We start from the raw sequence: 14533 nt of genomic DNA, 5'->3' as shown, positions 1-14533 counted from the left end.
TTTTCAATTGAAAAAAAGCTGAGAAAATTTATCACCAACAGATCACTACTTCAAAAAAAAAGGCTCAGTGAAATGATTCCAGACAAAAACAAAGACAAAAAGAGCTAGAAATGATAAATATTTATGCAACATAAAAGATGTAATTTTCCCCCCTCATTTCTAAATTTATGTAGGAGACAACTGTTTAAAAGATCAATACAGGGCTTCCTTGGTGGCACAGTGGTTGAGAGTCTGCCTGCTGATGCAGGGGACATGGGTTCATGCCCCGGTCCGGGAAGATCCCACATGTCATGGAGCGGCTGGGCCCGTGAGCCACGGCCACTGAGCCTGCGCGCCCGGAGCCTGTGCTCCGCAATGGGAGAGGCCCATGTACCGCAAAAAAAAAAAAAAAAAAAAAAAAAGAAAGAAAGGAAATGATCAATACAAGTATATTGTAGTGAGGCTCAAGGATCAAAGAAGAAATCACAAAGGAAATTAGAAAATATTTTGAACTGAATGAGAGTAAAAACAAGTCAAAATTTGTGGGATCCAACTAAAGCAGTGATTAGAGAGAATTTTATGGCCTTAAATGCTAATATTAGAAAAGGAAGATACAAAATGAATGATCTCCACACTAACCTTAAGGTTAAAAAAAAATTAAAGCCATTACTAAAAATGAAGGAAATAAGAGCAAAAATCAATGAAATAGAAAACAAAAAATTAAAGTAAAAAGTTGATTCTCTGACAAACCCCTAGCAATACTAATCAAGGATAAAAGAGAAAAATAAATTAACATTTTGGAAATGAAAGGAGATCACTGTTAGATATCCCTTAGACATTAAAAGGAAAATAAGGAAATATTATGAAAGTTTTATTTCAATAAATTCAAGAACTGTGATTCAATGATTGTGAAACATTCCTTGAGAGATACACAAATTTATCACAACCAACACAAAGTATCTGTTAAAAAACTGATTTAGTAAGTTAAGATCTCACCAAAAAAATGCTTGGCCTCAAACTGGAAACAACCCAAATGTTCATCAATTGGATATTATATAAACACATACCATCAGCAATAAAAAGGAATGAACTATGGATACACATGGATGAATCTCAAATGCATTATGCTGAATAAAAGATATCAGACACAAAAGACTATGTTATATGATTCCATTTGTATGACATTCAAGAATAGGAAAAATTAAGCTACAGTGAAAGAAATCAGCAGTAGTGGGGAGGAGGTGATGACGGGGAAAAAGGCACAAAGTTCTTTACTTCAATGGGTGTGCAAATTACAGGTGTATGTATTTATCCAAACCACTTAAGTATACCTTTAAAATCTGTGCATTTCAGTATGTGAACTATGCCTAAAAAAATTAGTAACTAAAAAAAATAGAGAATGAGATGTCTCCACAATCTCTCAAAAGAACAAACATGTTGTTTTCCCTTAATAAAATTAGAATGAGTTCTAATTTAAAACCAGTTTTTTTTACTTAATGATTGTGCAACTCTCTTTTTCAGTCCCTTTAAATCCACCTCAATCTTTTAAACAGTATCTCACTAGCAGAATGCATCATAATTTTATCATTTCTCAGTGATGAATACTGAAGGTTGTTTTAAAGATTTTCTTGTTTAGGACAAAGAAAACACATTTTATTAAAATAAAGCCAAGCTCTATAAATGAAGAATAATGTTTTTTTCCAGCTACCTTCACTGAGGTAAAAAGACTAAGTTTAAAAAAAAAAAATGTGAACTGTGGTCTCTTCAATTAAGAAAATAATCAGTAACCATTCAACACATAAGAATGTTCAGATAAAGGATATTTCTTTTACCCACGTGGATTCTCCAGGCACTGGAACACAATAGAAAGTCTGTCTTTCCAAAGTGGTAGTTCGTGGAGAGTTTAAATCAACTTCTTGCTGAGGCTGTGATGTACACAAAATTTTATCAAAAAAATTTATTACAAAAACTTTAAAAATTACCAACCATATTTCCATGTTATTTATAAAATCACAGTAAATAATTTCATATTGAGTTAATTAACAAGCAACTACTAAATCCAAACTATCATTTTTGAAAAGAAAACGGACATAAAATCATTTCAAATGCAATAATCAATATAGTACTTTCCTTCAAATCCAAATATACAGCACCCTAGGTTACAAAATTAAACCCCTTTGAATATGAATCAGATTGAGGCCTCCCGGAGGCCCTCATTTCAGCACCAACACCTGCTCTATCCAACTGTCTGCAAACTCCAGTGCTGGATGTCTCAGGCCAAACAACCAGTGAGACAAGAACACAGCACCACCCATCAAACAGAGAGAAAAACAAACAAACAAACAAAATGTTACAGATGAAGGAGCAAGGTAAAAACCTAAAGACCAAATAAATGAAGACGAAATAGGCAACCTACCTGAAAAAGAATTCAGAGCTATGATAGTAAAGATTATCCAAAATCTCGGAAACAGAATGAAGAAAATACAAGAAACATTTAACAAGGATCTAGAAGAAATGAAGAGCAAACAAACAGTGATGAACAACATAATTACTGAAATTAAAAGTACTCTAGAAGGAATGAATAGCAGAGTAACTGAGGCAGAAAAACGAATAAGTGAGCTGGAAGATAAAATGGTGGAAATAACTGCCAGGGAGCAGAATAAAGAAAAAAGAATGAAAAGAATTGAGGACAATGTCAGAGACCTCTGGGACAACATTAAATGCACCAACATTAGAATTATAGGGGTCCCAGAAGAAGAGAAAAAGAAAGGGGCTGAGAAAATATTTGAAGAGATTACAGTCAAAAACTTCCCTAACATGGGAAAGAAAACAGTCAATCAAGTCCAGGAAGCACAGAGAGTACCATACAGGATAAACCTAAAGAGACACACTGAGACTCATATAAATGAAACTATCAAAAATTAAATGCAAAGAAAACATATTAAAATCAGCAAAGGAAAAACAACAAATTAACATACAATGGAATCCCCATAAGGTTAACAGCTGATTCTTCAGCAGAAACTCTGCAAACCAGAAGGGAGTGACAGAACATATTTAAAGTGATTAAAGGGAAGAACCTACAACCAAGATCACTGTACCAGGCAAGGATCTCATTCAGATTTGATGGAGAAATTAAAACCTTTACAGATAAGCAAAAGTTAAGAGAATTCAGCACCACCAAAGCAGCTTTACGACAAACGCTAAAGGAACTTCTCCAGGCAGGAAACACCAGAGAAGGAAAAGACGTGCAAAAACAAACCCAAGGAACAGGATAGAAAGCCCAGAGATAGATAAACCCACACACATACTGTCACCTTATTTTTGATAAAGGAGGCAAGAATATACAATGGAGAAAAGACAGCCTCTTCAATAAGTGGTGCTGGGAAAAATGGACAGCAACATGTAAAAGAATGAAATTATAACACTCCCTAACACCATACACAAAAAAAAACTCAAAATGGGTTAAAGACCTACATGTAAGGCCAGACACTATCAAACTCTTAGAGGAAAACATAGGCAGAACACTCTATGACATAAATCACAGCAAGATCCTTTTTGACCCACTTCCTAGAAAAATGGAAATCAAACCAAAAATAAACAAATGGGACCTAATGAAACTTAAAAGCTTTTGCACAGCAAAGGAAACCATAAACAAGACGAAAAGACAACCCTCAGAATGGGAGAAAATATTTGCGAATGAAGCAACTGACAAACGATTAATCTCCAAAATTTACAAGCAGCTCATACAGCTCAATATCAAAAAAACAAACAACCAAATCCAAAAATGGGCAGAAGACCTAAAGAGACATTTCTCCAAAGAAGACATACAGATTACCAACAAACACGTGAAAGGATACTCAATGTCACTAATCATTAGAGAAATCCAAATCAAAACTACAATGAGGTTATCACCTCACACCCATCAGAATGGGCATCATCAAAAAATCTATAAACAATAAATGCTGGAGAGGGTGTGGAGAAAAGGGAACCCTCCCTGCACTGTTGGTGGGAATGTAAATTGAGATTCTAAACTAAAAATAGAACTAAACTAAACTAAAAATAGAACTACCATATGACCCAGCAATCCCACTACTGGGCATATACCCTGAGAAAACCATAATTCAAAAAGAGTCATGTACCACAATGTTCACTGCAGCACTATTTACAATAGCCAGGACATGGAAGCAACCTAAATGTCCATCGACAGATGAATGCATGAAGAAGATGTGGTACATACATACAATGGAATATTACTCATCCATAAAAAGAAACGAAACTGAGTTATTTGGGGTGAGGTGGATGGATCTAGAGTCTGTCCTACAGAGTGAAGTAAGTCAGAAAGAGAAAAACAAATACCGTATGCTAACACATATATATGGAATCTATTAAAAAAAAAAAAAAAAAACCCAAATGGTCATGAATAACCTAGGGGCAGGAAGGGAATAAAAACACAGACCTACTAGAGAATGGACTTGAGGATGTGGGGAGGGGGAAGGGTAAGCTTGGACAAAGTGAGAAAATGGCATGGACATATATACACTACCAAATATAAAACAGATAGCTAGGGCTTCCCAGGTGGCACAGTGGTTGAGTCTGCCTGCCTATGCAGGGGACACAGGTTCGTGCCCCAGTCCGGGAGGATCCCACATGCCGCAGAGCGGCTGAGCCCGTGAGCCATGGCCACTGAGCCTGTGCGTCCAGAGCCTGTGCTCCGCAACGGGAAAGGCCACAACAGTGAGAGGCCCGCGTACCACAAAAACAAACAAACAAACAAAAAACGAACAGATAGCTAGTGGGAAGCAGTTGCATAGCACAGGGGAGATCAGCTTGGTGTTTTGTGACCACCTAGAGGGGTGGGATAGGGAGGGTGGGAGGGAGGAAGATACAAAAGGGAAGAGATATGGGGATATATGTATATGTATAGCTGATTCACTTCGTTATAAAGGAGAAACTAACACACCTTTGTAAAGCCATTATACTCCAATAAAGATGTTAAAAAAAAAACACAAAACAATTAAGAAAATGGTAATAGGACCATAAATATCAATAATTACCTTAAATGTAAATGGATTAAATGCTCCAACCAAAAGACACAGACTGGCTGAATGGATACAAAAACAAGACCCGTTCACATGCTGTCTACAACAGACCCACTTCAGACCTAGGGACACATACAGAATGAAAGTGAGAGGATGGAAAAAGATACTCCATGCAAATAGAAATCAAAAGAAATCTGGAGTAGCAATCCTCGTATCAGACAAATTAGACTTTAAAACAAAAACTATTACAAGAGACAAAGAAGGACACTACATAATGATCAAGGGGTCAATCCAAGACGATATAACAATTATAAATATATATGCACCTAACATAGGAGCACCTCAATATATAAGACAAATGCTAACAGCCATAAAAGGGGAAATCGGCAGTAACATAAAAACAGTAGGGGACTTTAACACCCCACTTTCACCAATGGACAGATCATCCAAAATGAAAATAAATAAGGAAACACAAGCCTTAAATGACACATTAAACAAGATGGACTTAATTGATATTTATAGGACATTCCATCCAAAAACAACAGAATACACTTTCTTCTCAAGTGCTCATGGAACATTCTCCAGAATAGACCATATTTTGGGTCACAAATCAAGCCTTGGTAAATTTAAGAAAATTGAAATCATATTAAGTATCTTTTCTGACCACAATGCTATGAGACTAGATATCAATTACAGGAAAAAGAACTGTAAAAAATACAAACACATGGACACTAAACAATATGCTACTAAATAACCAAGAGATCACTGAGGAAATCAAAAACTACCTAGAAACAAATGACAATGAAAACACAACAATCCAAAAGCTATGGGATGCAGCAAAAGCAGTTCTAAGAGAGAAGTTTATAGCAATACAAGCCTACCTCAAGAAACAAGAAAAATCTCAGGTAAACAACCTAACCTTACACCTAAAGCAATTAGAGAAAGAAGAACAAAAAATCCCAAAGTTAGCAGAAGGAAAGAAATAAAGATCAGTACAGAAATAAATGAAAAAGAAATGAAGGAAACAATAGCAAAGATCAATAAAACTAAAAGCTGGTTCTTTGAGAAGATAAACAAAATGGATAAACCATTAGCCAGACGCATCAAGAAAAAAAGGAAGAAGACTCAAAATGAAAAAGGAGAAGTAACAGCTGACACTGCAGAAATACAAAAGATCATGAGTGATTACTACAAGCAACTATATGACAATAAAATGGACAACCTGGAAGAAATGGACAAATTCTTAGAAATGCACAACCTGCTGAGACTGAACCAGGAAGAAACAGAAAATAAGAATAGACCAATCACAAGCACTGAAATTGAAACTGTGATTAAAAATCTTCCAACAAACAAAAGCCCAGGACCAGATGGCTTCACAGGCAAATTCTATCAAATGTTTAGAGAAGAGCTAACACCTATCCTTCTCAAACTCTTCCAAAATACAGCAGAGGGAGGAACACTCCCAAACTCATTCTATGAGGCCACCATAACCCTGACACCAAAACCAGATAAAGACGTCACAAAGAAAGAAAACTATAGGCCAATATCACTGATGAACATAGATGCAAAAATCCTCAACAAAATACTAGCAAACAGAATCCAACAACACATTAAAACGATCATACACCATGATCAAGTGGGGTTTATTCCAGGAATGCAAGGATTCTTCAATATACGCAAATCAATCAACGTGATACGCCGTATCAACAAACTGAAGGAGAAAAACCATATGATCATCTCAAAAGATGCAGAGAAAGCTTTTGACAAAATTCAACACCCATTTATGATAAAAACCCTGCAGAAAGTAGGCATAGAAGGACCTTTCAACATAATAAAGGCTATATATGACAAACCCACAACCAGCATCATTCTCAATGGTGAAAAACTGAAACCATTTCAACTAAGATCAGGAACAAGACAAGGTTGCCCACTCTCACCACTCTTATTCAACATAGTTTTGGAAGTTCTAGCCACAGCAATCAGAGAAGAAAAATAAATAAAAGGAACCCAAATCTGAAAAGAAGAAGTAAAGCTGTCACTGTTTGCAGATGACATGATACTATACATAGAGAATCCTAAGGATGCTACCAGAAAACTACTAGAGCTAATCAATGAATTTGGTAAAGTAGCAGAATACAAAATTAATGCACAGAAATCTCTGGCATTCTTATACACTAATGATGAAAAATCAGAGAGTGAAATTAAGAAAACAGTCCCATTTACCACTGCAACAAAAAGAATAAAATATCTAGGAATAAACCTACCTAAGGAGACAAAAGACCTGTATGCAGAAAATTATAAGACACTGATGAAAGAAATTAAAAATGATATAAATAGATGGAGAGATATACCATGTTCTTGGATTGGAAGAATCAACATTGTGAAAATGACTCTACTACCCAAAGCAATCTACAAATTCAATGCAATCCCTATCAAACAACCACTGGCATTTTTTATAGAATTAGAACAAAAAATGTCACAATTTGTATGGAAACACAAAAGACCCCGAATAGCCAAAGCAATCTTGAGAACAAAAAATGGAGCTGGAGGAATCAGGCTCCCTGACTTCAGACTATACTACAAAGCTACAGTAATCAAGACAGTATGGTACTGGCACAAAAACAGAAATCTAAATCAATGGAACAGGATAGAAAGCCCAGAGATAAACCCACACACATATGGTCACCTTATCTTTGATAAAGGAGGCAAGAATATACAGTGGAGAAAAGACAGCCTCTTCAATAAGTGGTGCTGGGAAAACTGGACAGCTACATGTAAAATTATGAAATTAGAACACTGCCTAACACCATACACAAAAATAAACTCAAAATGGATTAAAGACCTACATGTAAGGCCAGACACTATCAAACTCTTAGCAGAAAACATAGGCAGAACACTCTATAACATAAATCACAGCAAGATCCTTTTTGACCCACCTCTTAGAGAAATGGAAATAAAAACAAAAATAAACAAATAGGACAAAATGAAACTTAAAAGCTTTTGCACAGCAAAGGATACCATAAACAAGACCAAAAAACAACCCTCAGAATGGGAGAAAATAGTTGCAAATGAAGCAACTGACAAACGATTAATCTCCAAAATTTATAAACAACTCATGCAGCTCAATAACAAAAAAATAAACAACCCAATCCAAAAATGGGCAGAAGAACTAAACAGACATTTCTCCAAAGAAGATATACAGATTGCCAACAAACACATGAAAGAATGCTCAACATCATTAATCATTAGAGAAATGTAAATCAAAACTACAATGAGATATCATCTCACACCGGTCAGAATGGCCATCATCAAAAACTCGAGAAACAATAAATGCTATAGAGGGTTTGGAGAAAAGGGAACACTCTTGCACTGCTGGTGGGAATGTAAATTGATACAGCCACTATGGAAAACAGCATGGAGGTTCCTTAAAAAACTACAAATAGAACTACCATACGACCCCGCAATCCCACTACTGGGCATATACCCTGAGAAAACCATAATTCAAAAAGAGTCATGTACTTTTCAAAAGGTTCACTGCAGCTCTATTTACAACAGCCAGGACATGGAAGCAACCTAAGTGTCCATCAACAGATGAATGGATAAAGAAGATGTGGCACATGTATACAATGGAATATTACTCAGCCATAAAAAGAAATGAAACTGAGTTATTTGTAATGAGGTGGATAGACCTGGAGTCTGTCATACAGAGTGAAGTAAGTCAGAAGGAGAAAAACAAATACCATATGCTAACACATATATATGGAATCTAAGGGAAAAAAATGTCATGAAGAGACTAGGGGTAGGATGGGAATAAAACACCGACCTACTAGAGCATGGACTTGAGGATATGGGGAGGGGGAAGTGTAAGCTGTGATGAAGTGAGAGTGGCATGGACATATATACACTACCCAATGTAAAACAGATAGCTAGTGGGAAGCAGCCACATAGCACAGGGAGATCAGCTCGGTGCTTTTGACCACCTAGAGGGGTGGGATAGGGAGGGTGCAAGGGAGGGAGACGCAAGAGGGAAGAAATATGGGAACATATGTATATGTATACCTGATTCACTTTGTTGTAAAGCAGAAACTAACACATCATTGTAAAACAGTTATACTCCAATAAAGATGTTAAAAAATAAATAATTTTTTAAAAGCCCTAAATTAATCTTCTTTCATTTTTCTTCCACTTTTCATTGTAAAAGAACTTATCATAACCTGTAATTTTAAAAAGCAAGTATACAGATATTAGGAAAAGAAAGGAATTAATTTTATCATTTACAATATTCCACCTTCTAAGAGATTTTTAGAAGATCCAAAAAAATCATATCAGAGAAACTCAAGTAAAAGGCAAATAAAGAAAACAATTCACATGACTTCTTAGAACTAACTTATACACAAGATAAATAAATTTATGATCAACCAAAGAAAGTAATACAATCTCTGCTTCAGAAAAAATTCTCATTAAACTGTTTTTTATATATTTTAAGTATACATACCGCACACTCTGCTACATCTCTATATTTTCCAAAATGAAGAACCTATGACCCAAAGCAAAAAAATAACAGTATTATATCAATCTATCAGAATCAAAATTACCATACACAACACAAGGACAAAATTAATACTACTAATTGTAAACAGTAAGTTTCATGAAAAAAGCAATACATACACGTGCTTCTGTGTTTCGGTTAACAGTTTCATAAACTCCCATGTAAAATTCAGGGTCAAACATATCCTGAATCATGCAACGGAACTTCACAAAACTGTTAGGTTTCAAATAATGAAGGGGAACTTCATTCAGTGACGGTACCTTTAACGAAAACAAACAAGTCAAAATATTCTGTGTATAAAACATTAAGCACATATACATAGACATATATATCTAGACTCAAACCACAATTCCCCCCACACACACACAAAATCAAGAGAGCCAAATGATCTCAATAGTTAATATAACACAATTGCTAAACAAAAGTACTTCCTGTGTTCTTGCAAGTTTGTATGATGACATTTGACTATAATGTAAAAGGATGTTTTTCCTTCATAATACTTTTCCAATTAGTAGAAAGGCATCTGCTTCGTTGAGCTCTTCTCTGAAAACTCATACATGTCAACTCTTTTAAAATGAAGATAATAAAACAAAAGATAATCGAAGCTCTCACAACTACCCATTTTTTTTCACGGTCAATTACTGCCACCTAGAGGTGCCAATATAGAAGCACTTATTTGCCTGAATTTAAGTTGCAAAAGAGACCAAAACCTTTTAATACATATGCACTTAAAGCAGAGGGTAGTGAACATTAATTTATATATATTTAAACTGTATGTGGATTACTGCTCTACTGTGAGAAACTGCAAGTCTGCCCAACCCTCGCCACCCCCCCTCCCCCCCCCCAATAGCAATGAGCTCACCCATTTAGGAGCATTATTTTCCTTCAGCTTTTCCTTAAAATACTCAATTACTTTCTTCTCCCAGCCAGGATTAACTCCATTTTGAGCTGAAAGAAAAATATACTGTTCAAAGCTGAAGGTACAATCTATAATAATAGACTATGTTCACACATTAGTTTAGTGTGCGTCTTATTGGAAGCACTGAACAAGACACCAGAAGCTGCCCTGTTGGGGGGTTGGATATTACAATCAGGGCGAGGCTGACTCCCTGCAGGCTCTCAGGAGCTAACAATCTCCTGAGAACACCCACAGAATGAGATACGAGGCTCCCTAGACAAAGCAGAAAAGGAACCATCGTTGGAAAAGCACACTGATCTTTGAAAACATTTTTATACAGATTTAAAAAAAATTTTTACAATTACCCTGAAATGAAGAACAGAGAGTGGTGGTGTGGTTTTTTTTTTTTAAAGTTTTTATTTGGGAATAATTTCAAACTTTCAAAAAGTCACAGTGAAAAATATGTCACAATGATAATTACAAAGAACACCTGTAACCCTGCCCCATTTACTTTATTTGCTTGCCCTCTCTCTCCCACATATTTTTCTGACTCACCTGAGATTACATTACACACATCATTTATTTTTACCTTTAAATAGTTCAATGTGTTTCCTAAGAATAAGGAGATTATCTTATATAACCACAGTACTTGCTATCAATCTCAGGAAATTCAAAATTGATACAATACTTTTAATCTAATCTACCATCCATATTCCAACTTGTCACCTGACCCAACACTATCATTTATTGCACTTTTTCCACTTCAGTACAGGACCCAGTCTAGAATCACATACTGCTTTTAGCTATCGTGTTTTTTAAATCTCCTTTATTCTGGAACAGTTCCTCAATCTTTATCTTTTATGACGCTGACACTGCAGAATACAAACCCTTTATAAAAAAATAGAAATCTCCTCACTGGGTCTGTCTGACGTTTCCTTATGAGTAGATTGCAGTTACGTGTTACCAGTCAGAGTGCTACATAAGGATGCTGGGCCCTTGTAGGTACATCATTTAGAGACAAGATGTCCATCTTCCCCTCATCGATGACATTAATTTTCATCAACCAAAGTGACAGTCAATTTCTCCACTGTAGTTACTTTCTTCCCCTTACAACTAATAAGCAATCTACAGGAGACACCTCAGATAATTTTCATGAAACTTGCCCTGCTCCCAAGATTCAGCATACATTTTATGCTTCTTGCAATGATGATTGCAAAATCAGAGAAAGGTGTTTTTAATGTCATGTTAAAGAAAACCAGACTTTGAAAAACTATGGGAATTGGTCAAGACCAAAGGGTGAATCATCAACAGAATTAGAAATGTATGTTTTCATGAACTAGAATCACCTAACCATAGCCGGTCAGTACTTCCACCATCACACAGGTACCATACTCATCACACAGGTGCTGTGGAGATGTGGCGTAAAGGAATTTTGTCTACATTTGTTATGGAGCTGATTCTGTTAAGAAATACTCATAAAATCCTGCTAACACCATGCTGCAGCAGAGATTCCAAATGCTTTCACTTAACTGAGTAAAGGACAGTTCTTAAAAAGAACTCGTGGAGGTGAAAAATGAGGAAGTGATTCTGACATGCAATGAGGGTTAAATCTACTACTAGTAAACTAGTCCTCAGCTTGGTTCCCAGACTAGCAGTATTAGCACCACCTGAGTGGTTGTTAGAAAGGCAAATTCTTCAGCCCATCCCAGGCCTACTGAATCAGAAACTCTGGAGGTGAAGCCTATTGATTCATGTTTTAAAATACCCTCGAGGAGATTCTGATGCACACTGACATTTGAGAACCACTGCTCTACTAGACACATGCCAATAAATGATTATTGAATTGGACGGCGGGAGGAGGGGACCAGAATGCGTATTTTTCCTTCTAGTCCAAATGGATGTTTAAAGAAAAGACCTACATGCAGCCATGACTGCGAACACCACTACGCTGACTGCATTTGTGTAAGAAACCTGAATACACACCACATCACAGGTGATGAAGCTACATCAAAGAGTGACTGGGAAGCAGTAAGTTACTTCTAAGTAACTTACACGTATACAAAATGTTCTTAAGGCCAGCTTACAAATATCTGGTACTGCTGACAATTAAAGGACTGCAATAGATAATTCCAAAATTATCAAGAGTACAATAACTATCCACTATTTATTAAGCCTACTGTGTGCCCAGCACTCTGCCAGGTGCTATCAGGACACTTAGAATTGAAGGAACTTAGAGCTAAGATAAGCTATGGATAGAATAACAGGCAAAAGCAAAGAAGAGAAACTAATGTAGGTCAAAAAAATCTCAGTGAGGGCTTCTGAAAGAGGTGTTTGAGCCAGGCCTGGGAAGAAGGGTAGAACTGAAACATGTTGAGATATGAGGGATGGGCAGATTCCAGACGTAGAGCACTCTGGGGGAAGAAAGAGTAATGATAAACCAAGGACAAGGATGGACAGAAATTCAAATAATGGAGCACAAAGTGCCTGGAAAAGAATAAAGCTACTGAACAAAAGGAAGATGAGGCCAAACACATCAGAGTTTTCAATGCCAGGCTACAGATCTGCTCTCTATTCACAAACAATTAACCTTTACATTTCCAGGGTCTAGTAAGGGCCTGGGACATAGCTATCGGAGTTAGAGAAATAAACATTAAATAAGTACAATGTAGAGAAAATAGGTTGTTTCACAAGACTAGCATCCATTTCCCCTTTTTCTAGTGACAGTGCCTCTTTTTGAGGGAGGAACCACAGCACCATCACTCCCAGCCCAAGGGTGGACCTGACCTAGACCTCACAGTGGTTCTGATGATTGGTTTAGGGATGCATCAATTAAGGACAATCCTGGGAACAAGGCTTAGTAGCTGGGTTCAACATTATAGGTTATAATCCCGCAGCTGCATGTGGCCACAGTGACCCAGGTCTGTCTGAAAACTAAGCCATCCCAAAGGAAGGTGGATTAAAAAGGCTGATTTCTGTAGACACAGTCTGAAGTATTTGGCTGTAATTGAGCCTGACGTTAACCCTCTCAGGAACTGTTACCTGAGACAATGTATTCATCTTCTCTGGTTTAAGTAGAATCGAGTTGCGCCATTTGCAACCAAGAGACCTGCTGAGCACACACATATCACTCTATTATATTTCCCATGAATTCCTGGCCACCACTGCACTCAATCCTGCCTTAGTTTAAGCGGTCAGGGGAACTGAGGAACAAAAAAATATATACACTTTCACACTTGCACCAACAGCATATGAGGGTTCTAGGTATTCTACCTCACCAACACTTGGCCTTGTCAACCTTTTTAATCCTAGTCATTGTGCTGGGTATGCAGTAATATTTCACTGGGGTTTGAATATGCATTTCCCTAAGGACTAGTGATGTACACCTTTTCATATGTTTATTGACCATTCTAATAAATCGTTTTGTGAGATGCCTGCTTATTAATTTTGTCCATCTTTTAAAAAAATGATTTTGTTGGGAATTCCCTGGCAGTCCAGTAGTTGGGACCCCACGCTCTCACTGCCAATGGCCAGGGTTCACTCCCTGGTTGGGGAACTAAAATCCCACAATCCATGCAGCACGCCACCCCGCCCCCCAAAAAGATTTTGTTGTGGCATCAATGATTTGTACAAATTTTGTGTACTCTGGATGCAAGTCTTTTGTCAGATATATGTAGGGCAAGTATTTTCTCCTAATCTGCAGCTTGCTTTTTGACATTCCTTTTTTTCTTTTTTTAAATTTTATTTATTTATTTTTGGCTGTGTTGGGTCTTCGTTTCTGTGCGAGGGCTTTCTCCAGTTGTGGCGAGCGGGGGCCACTCTTCATCGCGGTACGCAGGCCTCTCACTGTCGCGGCCTCTCTTGTTGCGGAGCACAAGCTCCAGATGTGCAGGCTCAGTAGTGTGGCTCACGGGCCTAGTTGTTCCGCGGCATGTGGGACCTTCCCAGACCAGGGCTCAAACCCGTGTAACCTGCATTAGCAGGCAGATTCTCAACCACTGCGCCACCAGGGAAGCCCTGACATTCTTAATGGTGTCTTTTGATGGGAAGTTTTCAATTTTGACGAAGTCC

General features: G+C 37.1%; 1 protein-coding gene across 2 annotated transcripts in view; it reads right to left on the bottom strand.

Moving 5' to 3' along the window:
• Positions 1 to 14533, bottom strand: part of MCMBP (minichromosome maintenance complex binding protein) — a 67199-nt gene that overhangs the window by 33449 nt on the left and 19217 nt on the right. For both annotated transcript variants that reach the window (XM_059052464.2, XM_059052465.2), the window contains exons 2-5: positions 10430 to 10515; positions 9687 to 9827; positions 9514 to 9555; positions 1803 to 1904 (exon numbers count right to left, since the gene is read on the bottom strand). In XM_059052464.2, coding sequence (XP_058908447.1) covers positions 1803 to 1904; positions 9514 to 9555; positions 9687 to 9827; positions 10430 to 10515 — 371 coding nt within the window. The remainder of the gene's footprint in view (positions 1 to 1802; positions 1905 to 9513; positions 9556 to 9686; positions 9828 to 10429; positions 10516 to 14533) is intronic.

Source organism: Kogia breviceps, chromosome 2 (genome assembly GCF_026419965.1).
Source record: "Kogia breviceps isolate mKogBre1 chromosome 2, mKogBre1 haplotype 1, whole genome shotgun sequence".
Classification (NCBI taxonomy): domain Eukaryota; kingdom Metazoa; phylum Chordata; class Mammalia; order Artiodactyla; family Physeteridae; genus Kogia; species Kogia breviceps.
This window is presented reverse-complemented; position numbering and strand designations above follow the sequence as displayed.